The sequence below is a fragment of the Mastigoproctus giganteus genome, chromosome 5, assembly GCF_048544385.1.
Source record: "Mastigoproctus giganteus isolate SK-2022 chromosome 5, ASM4854438v1, whole genome shotgun sequence".
NCBI lineage: Eukaryota > Metazoa > Arthropoda > Arachnida > Uropygi > Thelyphonidae > Mastigoproctus > Mastigoproctus giganteus.
This window is the reverse complement of record NC_143579.1, coordinates 69,250,138-69,269,199: the sequence shown is the minus strand read 5'-3', so window position 1 is coordinate 69,269,199 and position 19,062 is coordinate 69,250,138. Positions and strand designations below refer to the sequence as shown.

At 36.7% G+C, this 19,062-nt stretch overlaps 1 protein-coding gene across 1 annotated transcript in view; it reads left to right on the top strand.

Annotated features, from left to right (window-relative positions):
* CaBP1 (Protein disulfide-isomerase A6 homolog CaBP1) overlaps window positions 1-19,062 on the top strand; it is a 160,077-nt gene that overhangs the window by 44,279 nt on the left and 96,736 nt on the right. Inside the window, exon 3 of the mRNA XM_090373276.1 lies at window positions 5,401-5,458. Within this exon, the coding sequence (XP_090229402.1) occupies window positions 5,401-5,458 (58 nt within the window). The remainder of the gene's footprint in view (window positions 1-5,400; window positions 5,459-19,062) is intronic.

The following is a 19,062-nucleotide window of genomic DNA, read 5'->3' as shown; positions in this document are numbered from 1 at the left end:
CAAGTGTGCTGAGTGCTGTAATACATAGCTTAGCCTAATTTGAGGGAGGGGATTCATTTTTTATACTCAATGGCCCCAGGTCATAAGTAGACGAAGGGGGTGCAAGACAGTCACCCCAGAGACTTTTGGGTTTTTTTTTTAAAAATAACTCATTTTAAAGTTTGAGGACGAGAGTTTCCTGTGACATATTAACTTATTTCTAGAGTAGCTTTATATTCCTATTTACGGTACTTAAAGTTAAAGTAACTTAGAGATTTGTAGGTATTACTTAGTATCAGAAAGGGTATCAAATACACGTGTTTACCATTCATAAACAGCCGCCATTGTTACGTGAAAATTAATCAGTAAATCTATTAATCTTGTAGAACTTCATTGGCAATTAAATTGTACTTTTAACTATACATATAACCACTTAGGTTACGGAACATAATAATTAGTAAAAATAAATAATTAATACATAACTTGATACGGAAGTTATATAAAGGGACTTCGTAGATAACACTCGTTACTGAAACGCGATACAGCATATCCGGAATTCGATAGCATTAGCTTTGTATAGTATAGTGCATAATATAATATTGTCAATTAATCAGTAGATCTATTAATCTTGTTAAACTTCATTGTCAATTAAATTGTTCTTTTAACTATATATATATAACGACTTAGAGTACAAACGTAACAAATAATTAATACATACTTGATACGGAAGTTATATAAAGGGAACTCGTAGATAACACTCGATACTGAAAAATAAATATAGCGTTATAACTGTGTTAAGATACAAGTTTAAGGTTTTAATTTTGTTCTGAAATTGTAATTTTACTGACATTTAAATCGAAATCATGACTCTGACCAGAGCAGCAAAGCAAAAGGCTCAAGCTAATGGGAGTGCTGTGACTCAGGGGAGAATTGAGGGGGGCAGTTGCCCTCTGAATCACAGCCTTTTAAGATGCACTGTTTGCTTGATGTTTGCGGAGCAATCGGGTACAGGACATGGGGGATGTCTTTGTGTGTGCACGATGCAAGGAGTGCAAGGAAATTAGGCGACAACTCGGAAATGTTATGGGCCTATATGAGACCTTGAAGGACAGGGTGGATGCCCTCGAAGGAAATAAATTGAGGGCCCATCAAGCTCTCAGCTGCCCACATCAACGCCAGAGCTTGCACTTGGTCATCTTGCAACACAGAGGCAGCCCCCAAGGCAGAATGCGCTGGTCCCACAGGAACTAGTAGTTGTTGGTGACTCTATTGTCAGGGAAACGGGGAACATCCTTTGTAAAAAGGATAGGTGGAACAGGACCAGGGTATGTCTGCCAGGGGCAAGGGTTGATGACGTTGTAGAGCAGATATCATCTTTTAAGGGCACAAAAGGTGATATAGTTGTACACGTTGGCACTAATGACATTAAGAGTAGGAGACCAGCGGAATTACTTAACAAGTGCAGGTCACTGTTGAAAAAAAAGCCGTGAAGTAGGGTTAAATTTGAAAGTGTCTGCAATTCTGCCCAGACACGATAGGAGGGAGTATATGATGAGAGCTTTGTCGATCAATTCGGCCCTGGAAAGATTGTGCAAGGCTCAAGGGGTAGAATTTTTTTCAGCCTGGAATGTACTTGTTAACAGGAGAGATTGCTTCTACAGGGATGGGATACACTTAAATAGAAAGGGCGCAAGAATATTTGCTGATGCTATCGAGGCAGTGTTAGGTGGGTCGGAAAACTGCTAGCTTGGGGGGAGACAAAGACTAATGGATTAACAGTAGCCACTGGCAGAGGTGAAAGAGATTCTTGCACTGCTTCTATTGAAATGAGCAGAAGCCTGAAAAACAAGATGCAGGATATTTCAGAGACTGCTGGAAGTCATTGTGATACAAGTAAACACATGGGTTGTGTTAGGGTAGCTAAGAATAGAAACAAGTGCAGGTATACTTGCGTGTACACCAATGCTAGGAGTTTAGTAAATAAATTTGATGAATTTGAGGTATTGCTCAAAACATCAAAGGCAGATATTGTTGGGATATCAGAGACGTGGTGTCACACAGATATAAGTAATGCAGAACTGGAATTTGGGGAGTACAATGTGTATAGAAAGGATAGACAGGACAGGAGGGGAGGAGGGGTTATGCTATTAGTTAAAAAAAACACATAAAATCCAAGGAAGTGAAGCCAGTCGACATTGATGGACAGGGCAGTGTCGAGTCAGTTTGGTGTGACATAAGCATAGGTAAATCAAAATTGAGAGTAGGAGTGTGCTATAGGCCTAATGACTCTGATGAGTATAATAAGATACTGTACAGGGAAATAGAATGGGCCAGTAAATCAGAGAGTCTTATAATGAGGGATTTTAATTTCCCAGATATTGACTGGAATTTGTGGGTTGGTCACTCACACACTAGCAGGGCTTTTGTGGATTTATTGGATGATTGTTTTCTACACCAGCATGTTCGGGAGGCAACTAGAGGGAGTAATACTCTTGATCTGATTATCAGTAGTGATTCTTCATGCATTAGGAATCTGCAGATAAAGGAACCACTGGGTGGCAGTGATCACAGTGTGCTGAAGTGGGATTTACTCAAGGAGGTAACTACCATCAGAGGCAAAGGGAAGGGTTTTTGCTTTCGTAAAGGCGACTATGATGGTCTGAGACAGTATTTAAATTCTATACAGTGGGACCAACTGATGATGTTACCAACAGCAAATTCACAATGGGAAGCATTCAAGGAACTAATCTTGGAAGCTACCAGGCTTTACATACCAACCAAGAAATATTGTTCAAGGTTCAGGCCTAAATGGTTGTCAGATGACCTAATGAGACATATGGCAGAGAAGAAAAATGCATGGGATACATACAAATTAATGGGTGACATGGAAGCCTATGATAGATATAAGTTGGTCTGTAACCAAGTCACAAAGGAGATTAGGCAGGCAAAGGCAGATTATGAGAAATCCTTGGCAAAGGACGCAAAGAAAAACAGAAAAGAGTTCTTTACCTATTTAAACTCAAGAAGAAAAGGGATGAATCAGATTGGTCCACTGGATGTTGATGGTTCAACGGTTGAGGATCCTGCTCAGGTGGCTAACAATCTAAACGAGTATTTTGCATCTACATTCACACATGAGGAGTTATTCAGGAAGGGGAATGTCGTAGGTGAAGTAAACATTGGCAGTGAGCTAGATTATTTTCTAATAACTGACAGGAAAGTGGAGGAGAAATTGCTGATGATAAACATAAAGGCACCAGGGGTGGATGGGATCTATCCAGTTATATTAAAGGAGGCAGCAAAGGAAGTAAGCAAACCCCTAGCCATAATTATGAGAGCTTCTTTGGACTCAGGGGAGGTACCCATGGACTGGAGATGTGCAAATGTAACCCCAATTCACAAAGGGGGATCAAAGGCTGACACAAGTAATTATAGACCTGTTAGTTTAACTTCGGTTCCAGGAAAATTAATGGAGGCACTGGTTAAAGAAGCACTGCAGGATCATCTGGACAAGAATTCAGTTATAGCTCAGACACAGCATGGTTTTGTTAAGGGCAGGTCTTGTCTGACCAATTTGATTGGATACTATGATGTAGTCACAAAAGAACTGGATGCAGGGAATAACTTTGATATTATATATTTGGATCTTAGAAAGGCTTTTGATACTGTTGCGCATGGAAGACTGCTGCACAAATCGGAGAAGTGTAGCATTGGAGGCAAATTGCTGCTATGGATAAAGGGATGGTTGAGTGGCAGAAGACAGAGTGGTAATCAATGGACACTGCTCAACGTGGACTAATGTTATTAGTGGAGTTCCTCAGGGTTCAGTGTTGGGTCCATTGTTGTTTTCTGTATTTATAAATGATATTGATGATGGTGTATCAGGCTTAATGTCCAAGTTTGCAGACGATACCAAGGTTAGCCCGGTTGTTAAGGACACTACTGATACTATGCTGCTGCAACAGGATCTGGAAAGGTTGAGCAGATGGGCTGAGAGGTGGCAAATGAAGTTTAACATTGACAAATGTAAAGTACTACATATGGGAAACAGTAACCCCAGATCAACGTATCAACTCTGTGGTACTACGCTGACAGTGGTAGAGAATGAAAAGGACCTGGGGGTAATTGTGCAGGCAGATATGAAGTTCTCTGAGCAGTGCAGACGAGCTGCAAGAGTAGCTCATGGTGTCTTGTCAATGATATACAGGAATTTTTCTAGCAGGGATAAGGATATGATTATTCCCTTGTATAAGGCATTGGTCAGGCCACACCTTGAGTACTGTATACAGGTCTGGAGGCCTCATTTCAAGAAGGATGTAGAGCTGCTCGAACGAGTACAGAGAAGGGCAATAAGATTAGTGAATGGAACAATGGGTTGCTCTTACGAAGAAAGGCTTAAGTTTTGCAAATTACAGAGCCTGGAGACTAGGCATCGGCCAGGTGATCTGATAGAGGTGTATAAGGCTTTGAATGGCTTGAGCATGCTCAATGCCGATGGGATTCTTCCTCTTGCTCAGAATAATCACCTGAGATGGCATAAATTCAAATTGAGGAAGGACGGATGTCGGATAGATGTGCGGAAATTTGCCTTTAGCCAGCGGGCAGTTGGTTTGTGGAATAGACTCCCATCGCTTGTTGTTGAAGTTGATAGCCTAAATAAATTTAAGGCTCAGCTGGACAGGTATTTCGAACGAACGGAGGGGTGAAATGGGAGTAGTGGTTGTGTTTTTTTGTTTTTTTTTTTGGCTGATGCTGAATAAGCTTGCTTTCTTGCATCATATGCCTCTACTAATGCTAATGCTAAATATTTTATTTTTGCTCACCTATCTTTTAGAATATTACATGAATGTTATTCTTGGTTACATCATCAGGACTTAAGTGAATTATTTTTCATGAAGAATAAAAGTGAAAATATGGGGTTGATTTGAGACATTTTAATGCTTAACTAAACAGTATCTCTCACAATCCATTACCAGTCCTCTGAAGAAGTGGTGCCTGAATCTGAGAGTTTCTAATAAAAACTGATTTTGAAAAATAAAATAAATCATCCATGCTGTATAACTGTTATTGTATGATGAGTTGCAAACTGATAAAATTCATGTTGTGGCGGTCTTTACAAGACTAGACAAATGACAATTTCTGATTGCTCCTGTTAATTTTCTTAAGTTTTTTCCAAATAAAATGTATACAGTTTTTGTTAATCACTGTCCAGATTTTAATTTGTTTTGATTACTTTGTATTCCAACCATACTGCAGTATCCATGTTTTTATTAATAATAAAAGTCTGATAGAAAAATAATGTTGCATATTGTTGTATAATTTTTGTGGTATTTGTAACAGACAAAGCCTGTTTGTTGTGCTTAAGGTTTCTGAATTTATTTAGCTTGCACAGTTATTCATTAACACTTAATTTATTTTTAGGTGTGGTCATTGTCAAGCTTTTGTATCAGAATATTCAAGGGCTGCATCTGCCTTAAAGGTGAGCAGTATTTAAAGGGCATCAGGTTTCTTTTTTCTCCTAAGTTTTGTTCTTGTGATTTGATAATTAAAAAAAACTCACGAAAATGTATTATACACTTTCAGGAGAATTTTTTGGTGCTCTTACTTCTAACTATCCTTGAAATTGTGAGTTGCTTTTGTTTTTAATGATTTGGAATTGAAAACAATTGTCCCCTCACCAATAAGATTATTTAGAAGTTTCAAAGAATTGTCAGTTTTAAAACAATTTTTGCATCCCTTATCATATGAGGTACAGGTATTGGAGTCACTGTTATTGCACTCCTGAATTAGTGTAGGGGAAAACATCTTCGAAATCATTTTACCTTGAGAATAATGTAATAAGACTGATTTATGTTCTGAATCAAACTATCAGATTGTTTTTTTTTTTTTTTCATGGATATACTTTATATTGATTGATTTTTAATTACAATATAATTAGAACTGCTAACAGTTAAAAACTCATGATCAGTACAAATTAAGAACAAAAAGGGAAAGTTATGGGCTTGTTTATATTCACCCTCAACAGTGAAGTTTGACTGATGCCCAAACAGGGTAGATGTGAGGGTGATAAATTCCATGATGCTGATTTGTGATAGAGAGACCATTTTTGGTGTATTACTTTTTAGTGTCTGGAGGCTGCACCTAAAAAAAAAAAACCAATCTCATAAGCTTGTAGATTTGTAAGGGATACCAATTACTGTTCTTACACAAGTAATTGTTTAGGATACATGGACTACAAAGCTTGGTTATTATTCTTCAACCTAAATTGACACTGCTTCCTTCCAGATCACATTTTTTTTCTTTTTGCTGTGATAATATAAATATCAGTTTTAAAATTTGTATAAATATATTTAAGAAATATTTAATATTCATTTAGCTTATAATATTTGATTAGTATGAAATAAAATCTGAAAGAAGTTTTTTGAATGCAGTGCTGAAATACAGCAAACATTGATAGCATTGAACTGTGATGATGCAGCCAAATAGCTCAACTAACTTGTTACTTGTGATTTAGCTGCTCCTTTTTTAAATTTTCTTAATTGCTTCATTGTTGTATTTGTCAAAAAAAAAAAAAAAAAAAAATTCACTTTACAAGACAATATATTTGTTTATATATTTTGATAAATACTTAATAAAAATATTTTGTGAAGGAGTTCCCAAAATGAGCTTTTACCCAGTATAGAATCTCATCAGTTCCACCAAGCTTTTAAAATTGGAATAGTCTCTTGTAAGTTAATTATGAACTTCATTATCCCTTTCATCATTATCTGGCGCCACCATAGCCAGGTGGGCAGGAGCAGCAGTGCGTAGCACATGCTTCTTGATTAGACTGGGGTTCGAGCCCATGACCACCAAACACGGAGAATGCGGAAAGGTCAAGGAATGACCATCGCATATCCCCGGAGCAATATGGCCTTAGTTGCTAATGCTCCTAAAAACCAAAAAATAATGTCTTTATCTAATTGATGTCCATAGCTTCTTTCAGCAATTACTTGATGCATTTCTTTGACTTAGTTTTTTCATGCTTTCAGTTCCTTCATTGTTAATTTTTTGAATTTTTACAGTGAATGTTTAATTTTTCCCTACAATACACCTTTTATTTGCCTCCTGATTATCTCATAAGTTGACAATGAGGAAGCCATGGGAGCCACATAAGTTTTCTTATGGCACATATAGCTGAGCTGACCAATTTCAAGGGGAGCATTATTGTCAGAACTCACATGGCCGGCTTGTAAATTTGTGCAATTGCTAACCACAGGGATACTTTGGGGATGAAGTACATCATTCTTAACAAATAATAACATAAATAAAAATAATTTGATAATCCCTAAGAAGTATCAACCAGGAATTTAAGTCCTCAAGTATTGAGGTCAGTGTAAACGTACTATGTATGCAGCTCCACACAATTTTTGTAAGAAAGCTGAGCCACATAATTCCCATATCACCAGCTACAGCAGTTAGTGGTTTCATCTTGCCTTGTGCAACAAATTTTGTAATTGCAGTAGACTCTTGCTAATCCGGATTAATTGTGTGTGGGGGGGGGGGAATATTAGGATTATTTGATAATCCTGATTAGCAAAGCAAGAGAGCTCTAAAAGACAAATAGAGAGCTCTTAAAACACGAATAAATGGAAAATTTAATGATATAGCTAGCGCTGATGAAGATATAAAAAAAAATATATCACTATAGAGCCTTTATTTAAAAACTGTAAAAAGGCAATACATTTATCAAGTGCTTTTTTGTAAAAAAATTAGGTGCCAGTACTCATTCTTTGCTATCAGGAAAAATTTTAAATTAAAAGGATATGAAAAGTACTCAAACTTTTTTTTTTTTTTCTCTTCTTCTCGTGATATTGCTATTTTAGGATTAATGTTTTTAGAATAAGAACAACAAATTAAGTATATTAACACTTAATTTATGCTTAATAAATTTATTGAATAATAAATTTAAGCATAACAAATAATAACATAAGTAAAAATAATTTCATAATAAAGTTTTTGTAGAATATTCCAAATTTTTAATAAGTTCTCATCCGATACCCTATGCTGAATGATGTTTCCGAAGCAGCCATGAATTGACATTTTGCTGGATCAAAGTGGGTCACAGTGGTAAGTCTAGGTTTTAAGAAACAGCAGTGAAGAAACTGTTTTCGTCATCAACAAAGCGCTGGTTGGGCTGGTGATCAGATTCATTTGTGAAAATTCGCATTCGCTCGATGAAATTGGTATCATACTCAGAGAATTCATGAAATACTTCAATTCTTCCAAAACCTTATCAATTAGGTATCCATGAGTTTCATCTTTCATTTAACTGTAACCTAATTGACAGTTTTCTAACTTCATTTTCACCAAATGCGAACAATTTATGTTTAGAAGGATTAATACCTTCGTTGTCCTCATTTTCCTTCTCGTCAGCAATATTGTTACTAGTTAAATTTTTTTTTTTTTTTTTTTTTTTTTTTTTGAAACTGTCAGTCATTTGGATGTTCAAAATGTCAGCCATTTGGATATTCAGGTACTGTGACCATGTAAACAGAGATCGGAAAATGTGGATAATGCGCTTCCGCGAAACAGCAGATGATTATTTGTTGGGGTAAAAGAAAATCACTTTTCTAATTCTCGAACGGGGCGCTTACAGTTGATCCAAGGTAGTGTCCAACCTACGGCCCACGAGGAAAGTGAACTAAAACAGCATTTTAAAAGTTAATTATCAAAAAAATTTTTTTCATTAAATCTTTTGTTCAGTAAATGTAATTGTGTATTGTACTTAATAAAATTTTCAAATATTTTCAATTTTACTTTTACATGCAACAAGATATGGAAAATGTAACACAGTAAAGAACTGAATTTTTTTGAATATGCCCCTGGACACCACTGCAGCAGAAGGTGGGCCAGAACCCATTGGAATGGGCTCTGATCTGCTCACTCTTCACTAGGGCGACTTCTCCATGTGGCACAGATGGTCAGATAGGTTTTACCAGGTACCACTAAGTTGTAGAATGGTAATCCCTTTAGCTCTCTTAATTCGTGCAGCAGCACTAATTGCCTGAAGGCCAGAAATGCGAACAGCGCATACCGAGTTAATTCCTCCTAATCCCATCCGCTATATGAAAATTTTCTTCACTCAACGGAAACTATTTTAAGTGTAACTTCCAAGGGGAATTCAAAATAATTCGCTATAAAAGGACTACTTTAAACAGAGGTCAGACTAAGTAATTTAGAATTATAAAAATGGTTATACAGTTTTATAGGGAAAAGATCTTAACAATAGAGTAAAAAATGCAAATTTAGTTAAACAATTTTAAGCTTATTTGAATAGTAGGTAAACGTGAAAAAAATTTATGGAATATTTCAAAGTGCACTGCATCCAAATGTCACACTTCACTGTTAATGAAGGGCTGGTATGCCGTACCATCCCAAAAAAAAGCACTGCATTTATCTATCAATAGAAGATTCAGTAGTTGTACAGCACTCAATTTAACGGGATTGGATTAACTGGGACATTTCAAGACTACAAAGTAAAAAAAAAAAATCCACTGGAAATAAAATTCAGTAATAAATAGAATGGGTATAAACAGATGCTTTGCAAGTCATAAATAAAATGAAAAGAAGCGGGGTTAAAGTAGTGATTGGGAGACGAATGTGCCTATTATCCCACAACCTTTGCTGTCTTCGTATATGCTGCTCAAAAAAAAAAGGCAATTAAAGACATTTGGTCCTTGAGGGTGCCACAGGCATTCTCTCAGATATGCCAGACAAGCTGTACTGGCTACCTGGGAGTCTAAAACGCTGATGGAACTGATATTCGGATGACATTCAAGTCAAGTATACCCAATTTAGGTGAAGTCCGGATGGTCTGTGACAGCCAAATCCTCTGCTTGCACCTTCATGATGGTGGCACTGTTAGTAATCCTGGGTATAACCTCCATGCAGTCACACTGGGTGACCATCCAGGTATGAACCAACTTAAGCAGGGGTCGAGGTGTGGCGTCCACACCACATGGAGGAATGCGCCCCTCTGTGTTACCAGGCAATATTAAGGGGTATATGACTCATCAATCGGTGGAATACCACCACTTTGCTTATTGGAGGCTTGAAGTGGTGGAACCCATATTTAGTCTCCAGAGCTAAGTTCTGGTCAGCCCTTCCCCATCTCTTCCATCATGCAGTATGACTGATGACTTTTGAGTTTATGATGAACATCATGATGAGATCCAATCTTCCTTAAATTTTGAGAGTAGAGCTCTAAAACAGTGTTCGCAGGCCGGCTGCTAGTTAGTACACTGGACCGAACCTATTGGTAACTCTTTAGGAGGCTTCTGGATCAGCTAGTGTATAATCTTGCTACCTCTACTCTGCCAGATAATGACTGGGAGTCAGAGTAGTGTGTATGTAAGGGGCATTGTCGAGGCCACGTTATGTCAAAGATCTGGGTATATTCTTACCATGTGTACGCCATATCCAAAAATTTCACTACTTCATACAGCATGTCCCCCCCCCACACTTTTTCTTACTATTGAATACACCCTGAATTGTCAAACTAATAGAGTAAGCTTAACTGCGAAAAGATCTAAACCTCCTAAACACTTTCTAGTTCATTTCACAAATATACATGGTCTCAATTCTAATCTCAACGATGTCCATTTCCACTTGTAGTCTTCCCTGTGCAACAGTGTCAAAAGCTTTCCTGAAATCCAAGTACAGTCGGTCCTCGTATAACACGTGTTTACATTACACGAATTCGATCATACACCATTTATAAATAGGGGAACGTTATCTTATATAACACGAACCGAATTCGCTTATGCACGATTCGCCTTTGTGTTTACAAGAAATGGCAGTCGAACGCGGAATCGCCCCAACTGAACGCAGCACGATAGGAATGAAGAAGATTCTGAAAATGTATTTGTGTTTTATAATCAGTGAAGGGGAATCACATTTCACCATAATAACGTAAAAACCCACACAATTCCAGCTATCGATATAATAGCAAATGCAATTAGATGGAGTTTACTACCAGTTTATAACAGATTCCACTTGCAGAAACGCAACTGGAAATTGTTTTTATTGTTTTATGGTAGTAACCCCCAGAAATGTGCTTTAGTAAAATGTGAGGTGTTAATAGTGTATCTCTGACTTTACGGTGTTGTTTATTCAGTTGCTACATGCGCGCAGCTTTGTTTATGTGTATCAAGCGTGCCTCCTCGTTTTGTAATTGTGCTTTATTCCCTAAAAATGAGTAAAATACTTAAGGTGTGAAAAGGAAGCGTTCTGGCTAAGACACTGCAGATTCAGAGAAAAAAAAAAGCAATATTGATAAACAGAGGCAGACTGGATCAAAAATTCTTACCCGGGAAAATTTATAGTGGTCTCATACTATGGTTTATGGCCAAAATCACACCGGCCTCCGGCCCACCGTGGTTTCCCCCGTAAGGCTTCTGTCCGCCTCTGTCGATAGAGAAAAATTATGAAATTGTGAAACGCTTTGAGCGAAATGAAAGGCCATGTGATATTGCACGTGCTATAGACCTAAATCAGGCAACGCAGAAAATTACAAAGAATGCGGAGAAAATAAAAACAACTTTCATAGCAGGAACAACTCAAAGTGTAATTAAAATCCATTAGATTAAGACACAAGAATTGGAAGGGATGGAACGGCTGCCATCTCTTTGGATAGAAAATCAAACAAAAAGCAAGTTTGCTTACGATAGAAGCAAAAGCATTAGCAATATTTTATTACAACTTACGTATTATAATTTATACTTACGTATTATAAAATACGTAAGTATTTTATTACGACTATTTTATTTAATATAAAATACTTTTTTAGTATTAAAAAACACTAAAAATACTTTATTATAATATTTTTATTACGTATTTTAATCGTTATAAAATACTTACATATTTTATAACGATTAAAATTACCCGATTATTTATTGTTTGGTAATGTTTTGGTTCCAAATGTGTGTTCAATCTTGGGTGGTCGGCACCTAACCCTACTTTTCCCATAGGGCCTGTTGTTTATATTGCACGATTTCGCATTGCACGAGGGTTTCTAGGAACGCAACTATCGTGCTATACGAGGACAGACTGTATATGATATCAAAATTATTTTTTGCATCCAGTTCCTTTGTAACCACATAATAACCAATCAAATTTGTCAGACAAGACTTTCCCTTAAAAAACCCATGCTGTGTCTGAATTATTGCTGGTCTTGTCTAGATGATCCTGCAATGCATCTTTAACCAGTGACTCCATTATTTTACCCAGAGCAGAAGTTTAACTGGTCTGTAATTACTCGTGTCACCCTTCAATTCCTCTTTGTGAATTGGCGATACATTTGCACATCTCCAGTCTGTGGGGACCTCCACTGAGTCCAAGAATGCTCTCATAATTATGGCTAAGGGTTTACTTAGTTGCTTTGCCACCTCCTTTAATATAACTGGATAGATCCCATCCATCCCAGGCACCTTTCTTATGTTTAACTTAAACAATTTCTCCTCCACTTTGTTCTCAGTTATTACAAAATCATTAAGTACCCTGTTACAATTTGATAACCTTGTGGCATTTTCAAACCTTAACTCCTCATGTGTGAATGTAGATGCAAAATACTCATTCAGTTTGTTTGCTATCTGAGCAGGATCATCAACAGTCGAACCATCGATATCAAGTGGACCAATCAGATTCATCCCCTTCCTTTTAGAGTTTATATAAGTAAAGAAATCCTTGCTGTTTATCTTAGCATCCTTTGCCAAAGATTTCTCTTAATTTGCCTTCGCCTGCCTCCTTTGACTTTATTACAGACTAGCTTATATATATCATAGGCATCTGTGTCGCCTGATAATTTATATGCATCCTATGCATTTTTCTTCTCTGCCATGAGTCTCATTAGTTCATTTGACAACCATTTAGGCCTAAACCTTGAACAATATTTCTTAATAGGTATGAAATGTTTAGTAACTTCCACTATTAATTTCTTGAATGCTTCCCACTTAGAATTTGCTGTTGGTAACATCATCAGTTGGTCCCACTGTACAGAATTTAAAAACTGTCTGAGACCAGTGTAGTCACCTTTACGGAAGCAAAATCCCCATCCTTTACCCCTGATGGTAATTATATCTTTAAGTAAATCCCACATCAGTACACTGTGAACACTGCCACCTAATGATTCCTTTATCTGTAAATTCTTAATACACAAATGATCACTGCTGATAACCAGATCAAGAGTATTACCCTCTCTGGTTACCTCTCGAACATGCTGCTGCAGAAAACAATCTTCCAATAAATCCACAAATGTCTTACTAGTGTGTGAGTGACCAACCCACAAGTTCCCGTAAATATCTGGGAAGTTAAAATCCCCCATTATAAGACATTCTGATTTACTAGCCCTCTATTTCTCTGTACAATTGTTCATTATACTCATTCGAGTCATTAGGCCTATAACACACTCCTACTCTTATTTTTGCTTTTGCAGTGCTTATGTCACACCAAACTGACTCAACAGTGCACTGTTAATCTATATCAACTGGATGCACTTCTTTTGATTTTGTTTTTCTTAATTAACAGCATAACACCTCCTCCCTTTCTATCCTGTCTATCCTTTCTGTACACATTGTACTCCCCAAATTTCAGTTCTGCATTCCTTATATCTGTGTGGAGGCACGTCTCTATTATCCCAACAATATCCGCCTTTCATGTCTTGACCAACACTTCAAATTCATCATAATTTATTTACTATACTACTAGCATTGGTATACATGTACCTGTTCTTATTATTAGTTACCCTAACACATCCCATATACCCAATTGTTTCACGATGACTGCCATCAGTCCCTGAAACCCCCAACACCCCTCACTCCACGACACTGCTTATTCTAATAGTAGTAGTGCAAGAATCACTTTTACCTCTGCCAGCAGCTACTGTTAATCTATTAGTCCCTGTATCCCCCCCCCCCAAGCTAGCAGTTTTCCAACCCACCTAACACTGCCTCGATAGCATCAGCTAATATTCTTGCACCCTTTCTATTTAAGTGTATCCCATCCCTGTAGAAGCAGTCTCTCCTGTTAACAAGCACAGACCAGACTGAAAAAAAATTTTACTCCTTGAGCCTTGCACATTTCCTCCAGGGCCGAATTGATTGACAAGGCTCTAATCATGTACTCCCTCCTATCATGTCTGGACAGAATTACAGGCACTTTCAAATTTAACCCTAATTCAAGACTTTTTTTTTTTTTTTGCAAAATTGACCAGTACTTTAGGAAATCTGCAGATCTCCTACTCTTAATGTCATTGATGCCAATGTGTACAACAATATCACTCTTTATGCCCTTAAAAGATATATGCTTTACAACATCAACTTTTGTCCCTGGCAGACATACCCTGGTCCTATTCCATCTATCCTTTTTACACAATGTATTCCTCGTCTCCCTGACAGTGGTCACCAACGATAACTAACTAATGTGGGACCAGCGCATTGGAGGTTGCCACTGTGTTGCCTCATGCCCAGGAGTGATCTCTGGCATTGAGTTGGGCAGCTGAGAGCTTGACGGGCCCCTCATATTAATTTCTTCGACTGATCTACCCTACACCTCAAGCATCTCATAGATGCCCATCAGAACGCTGAGCTGATGCCTAATTTCTAGACACTCTCTGCACCTGGCACACACACAGATGTCCTCCTTGGCTAGATCATGTTCTGTTCCAGAGGGTTCGGCAAACATTTCAAGTTGCACATTTTTTTAGGCTGTGATGCGTCGGAGAATTGCCCCCCCTCCAGTTCTCCCCCGAGTTACGGCACTACTGCCACTTAGTGCCCGTTGCTTTTCTGCTCTAGTCTGGGGCATGATATTTTAAATTAATAAGATCAATAAATTTAATTAATTGTCAATACTAAACTAATAGAATACTATATGAACAGTCCGAACATGTGCCGCCAACATCCATTTACTGTCCAACTTCAAACTCACAGGATGAACTTTTCATCTTCCTCGATTATTCGTTCAACTTCATACATATTTCCTAAAAATTAGTCTACAGAAGTTCAAGTCTAATGTCAACAAATATCTTTCATTTTCTCATCCTCCAACCCATGCATGGTACTAGGTACTATACGTTCTAATACCTCGTGTTTGGGGTTTTCATAAAAAAAAAAAAAAGTTTTGTTTATGTCAGGAGTCTCAGTTTTTTTTATGGTAAATATATATATTTTTTGTTTTTAGAAATTACAAAAATGATGGGTAAACTCAAAAGAGTTACTTTCAAATTTTTTTTTTTTATATGAAAACCCCAAACCAAAGAGGTATTAGAACGTATAGTACCTAGTACCATGCATGGGTTGGAGGTTGAGAAGATGAAAGAAGATATTTGTTGACATTAGACTTGAACTTCTGTAGACTGTAATTTTTAGGAAATATGTATGAAGGAAGGTTGTTCCAGAAAATGGCAGTTGAATGAATAATCAAGGAAGATGAAAAGTTGGTTCTGTGAGTTTGAAGTTGGACAGTAAATGGATGTGAGCTGGTGGTGGCATGTGTTTGGACTGTTTTGAACGAGAGAGCTGGAATTATAGAAGCCAATTCAGAAGAACAGTGCCCATGGAAATATCTGTAGAAAAGGCATGCAGCAGTAACAGAACGTCTGAGACAGTGTGGAGAGACTGTTAGGAATGAATAATGAATTAACCTAACTGCCCTCTTCTGAATGGAATCTAGAAGCCTGGGAGAGGTTTTGGGGGCACTGCCCCAGATGTGGGAACAATATTCCATTGTAGGGCGGATTTGCAATTTGTACAGAGTGAACAGCTGTTTGGAAGAAAAGTAATGATGAGAGCGAAAGAGTTTTTTTTTTTTTAGATTTAGAGGAAGCAATATTTGTAATGTGCTTGTGCTAAGAGAAATTAGAAGGCAGGGTAATCCCTAAAATAGATATCACCTTGTCTAGAAATCAAAGTGTCACCAAAGATAAGCATAGGAACAGAAGAATCCTTTTTGCAGGATATTACAGGACTGAGTTTTATTAGGATTAAAATCAATTAAGATGTCTTTGCGCCACTGGAGAATTACCTGGAGATTGGCATTTAAGGAATGGGTATCGGATATTTGATAAGTTGAAGCTGATTGAGCAGAGCAAGGTTTCTCAAACTGGAACGTGGAATGCAATGCGCTATCATCAGCAAGACTATGGATAAGATTTCCGGTCAGTTGAAGGTCATTAATATACAAGAGGAAAAGAGTGGGGGAAAGAACTGAACCCTGGGGAAACCAGCATTAGTGGAGAAGTTAGAAGACAGAGCCATCTACCATCACACTCAGTGAGCAGTCAGAGAGAAAAGTGGATAACCAATTAAAAAAACAGTTGATGCAAACCATAGGATGGAAGCTTGTTTAGAAGACCTTTATGCCAAACAAAAAACGAAAGCTTTTGAGATGTCCAGAGCAACTGCTTGTGTTTTATGGAACTTTTCCATTGAATTTGTCCATAAATGGGTAACATAAGCCAGAATATCACCGGAGGATCAGCACTGATGGAATCCATACTGGCTATATAGTTGATCGGACAGAAGGTTTCTAGATAGTTTGAGTTGGTTGTTAATTGATTTCTCCATTACTTTAGAAAGAGTAGAAGTAATTGCAATGTGATGAAATTAGATGGGAGTGATATGTCATCCTTTTTAGGAACATAGCTGGATATGAACAAATTTCCAAGCAGGCAGAAAAACACCTTTGGAAAAAAGGTGGCAAAGAACAGGAGTAAGTTCAGGAATACAGGTTTTGGGAACAAGCGGAAAAATACCATCAGGACCTGGAGCTTTCTTAGCATCAAGATTCGTGAAAATCTTTCTGACTTCCTTTTGACGGAAGACCACAGGAGGCATTGAATGGAGTGTTAGGAATGGTGGGAGGCTTTTTTATCAAGATCATTAATGAGTTGGAAGAAAAATGGGATGCTAGCAGGTCAGGTTGTCACTTGGCTTAAGTCAGTGTTTCTCAATCTTTTTACTCTCGCGGCACATTTTCCAAAGAAGAAAAATTTCGCGGCACACCTACGTAGTCATAGAAGAAGAAATTTCTAAATTAAATAAATAGAACGAAAAATAATACTGTATAACAATTTTTTTATTTATACTTATATTATATCTGTGTTATGTAAACAATTCTTACAACCAAAATAAAATATAAAAATAATTAAATAAATAATTACAAAAAGAAAATATGTACGCCTTCAACAAAGCTTTAAATTATTCAAATATTTGATAGAAATCAAATGAATTTTTATTTAAAAAATTATAGTCAATGTGAAATATGTGATTGGCGATGTTTTGTTATTTCTGCTATATCAGGTCTTATTTCAGACAGAGCAACTCGCAGGTCATCTTCGACATTTTCCAATCTTGATCGTTTTTTATTTTTCATGTTAGTGAGAGTTGAAAATCCTAACTCACATAAATACGACGTAGAAAATTGGAGTAAAATATTTATTGCTCTTTTAGATAACTTTGGATATTCATCTCTGACTGAAATCCAAAAAGTATCCAAATGAAATTCCGAATGTTTGATTTTTAATGTTCGATTGGATGAAAGGGAAATCAGTTCTTCCTCTTCTTCAAGACAGATTCCAGTTTGATGCATCATTAATAAAAGGATTTCAAATCCAGTCATATTTTTCCGATTTAATAGATGGAAAATATGTTTTTATTGCCTTTTTGAAGCAATTCCAAATGGTTTTTCACCACTGGTGCAAGAAAATTTCTCATCTGTTCAGGAATCTTAGGAAACATAGCTAAATTATTTTCATCAAGTTTATTCATCCACAAGCATAATTTTTTATCAAAAGCAATTAACTTATCTGTTGACGTTAAGATATTTTCGTTTCGCCCTTGTAAACTAGTATTTAAAATATTAAGATGTGCAAATATATGTTCTATGTAAGCCAGTTTTGCACACCACAATTCATTCTTAAAACAATCATAAAATTTTTGTATTTTCATACGATTCTTTTGTTTTCCTGCTGTATTTATTTCATTTTTAAAAAATGTACAAAGTTCTGCTCGCAATTCAAATACACGGGCTAAAACTTTTCCTCTAGAAAGCCAATGAATATCATTATGTAGTAATAAACAATTGTAGTTAGATTCCATGCTGTCGCATAATTCTTTGAAAATTCGTGATTTTAAAGGTCTGCTTTTAATATAGTTAACAATTTTTATTACGTCATCTAGTACAATGCTTAATTCTGTCGGGAGAGTTTTGCCTACTAAAACTTCTCGATGAATAATGCAATGTGTAGAAATAAGATTTGAATTTTTTTGTTTTGCAAACGCCAAAAAAAACTTTTTCAGGTCCGATCATCGATGCAGCACCATCTGTACAAATGCCTGTACAAAAATTCCATGATAACTTTGTCTTTTCGAAAAAGTTATCTACACAATTAAATATTTCTCTGCCTGTCGTTCTTCCTGGCAATTCTTGACAAAATAAAAATTGGTTCATAATTAAATCTCCGTTAATGAATCGAACAAATCCCATTAATTGTGCTTTCCCGCTGATATCTGTTGACTCATCTATTTGCAGAGCAAAAATTTGACCAAGTTTTTGTTGAACATTTTCTACTATATTTTCCGACATATCGATTATTCTTCGACTTATAGTATCGTTGGAAAGAAGAATTTTATTTATTTCAGCTTCTGCATCTTTGCCGAACATACATTTCACCATTATACGACAAGCAGGACCGATCAACGTTTCTCCAATCGAATGAGGTTTCCCTTTTTGTGCAATAAGTTGCGCTCCTTCATAGGAGGCAATTTGTGCTTTGTCAGACACTTTTATTGTGTTTTCCAATTTTTGTATTTGTTTGGCAGTATTTGTCATTAATCGTTCAAAATACCTTTTGTCTTTAGACATCAAATTTCGATGAACTTTTTCCATATGGCGTTTTAGCTTGCTAGGAACCATTGCACTGTTTGCTTTTTTATGTCCACATACAACACATAAAGGTAAGGGGAAATTTATGTCCCCTGTCCACGTAAAACCAAAATTTAAGTAATCTTCATTATATTTTCTTGTACTAATTTTCTATCTTTT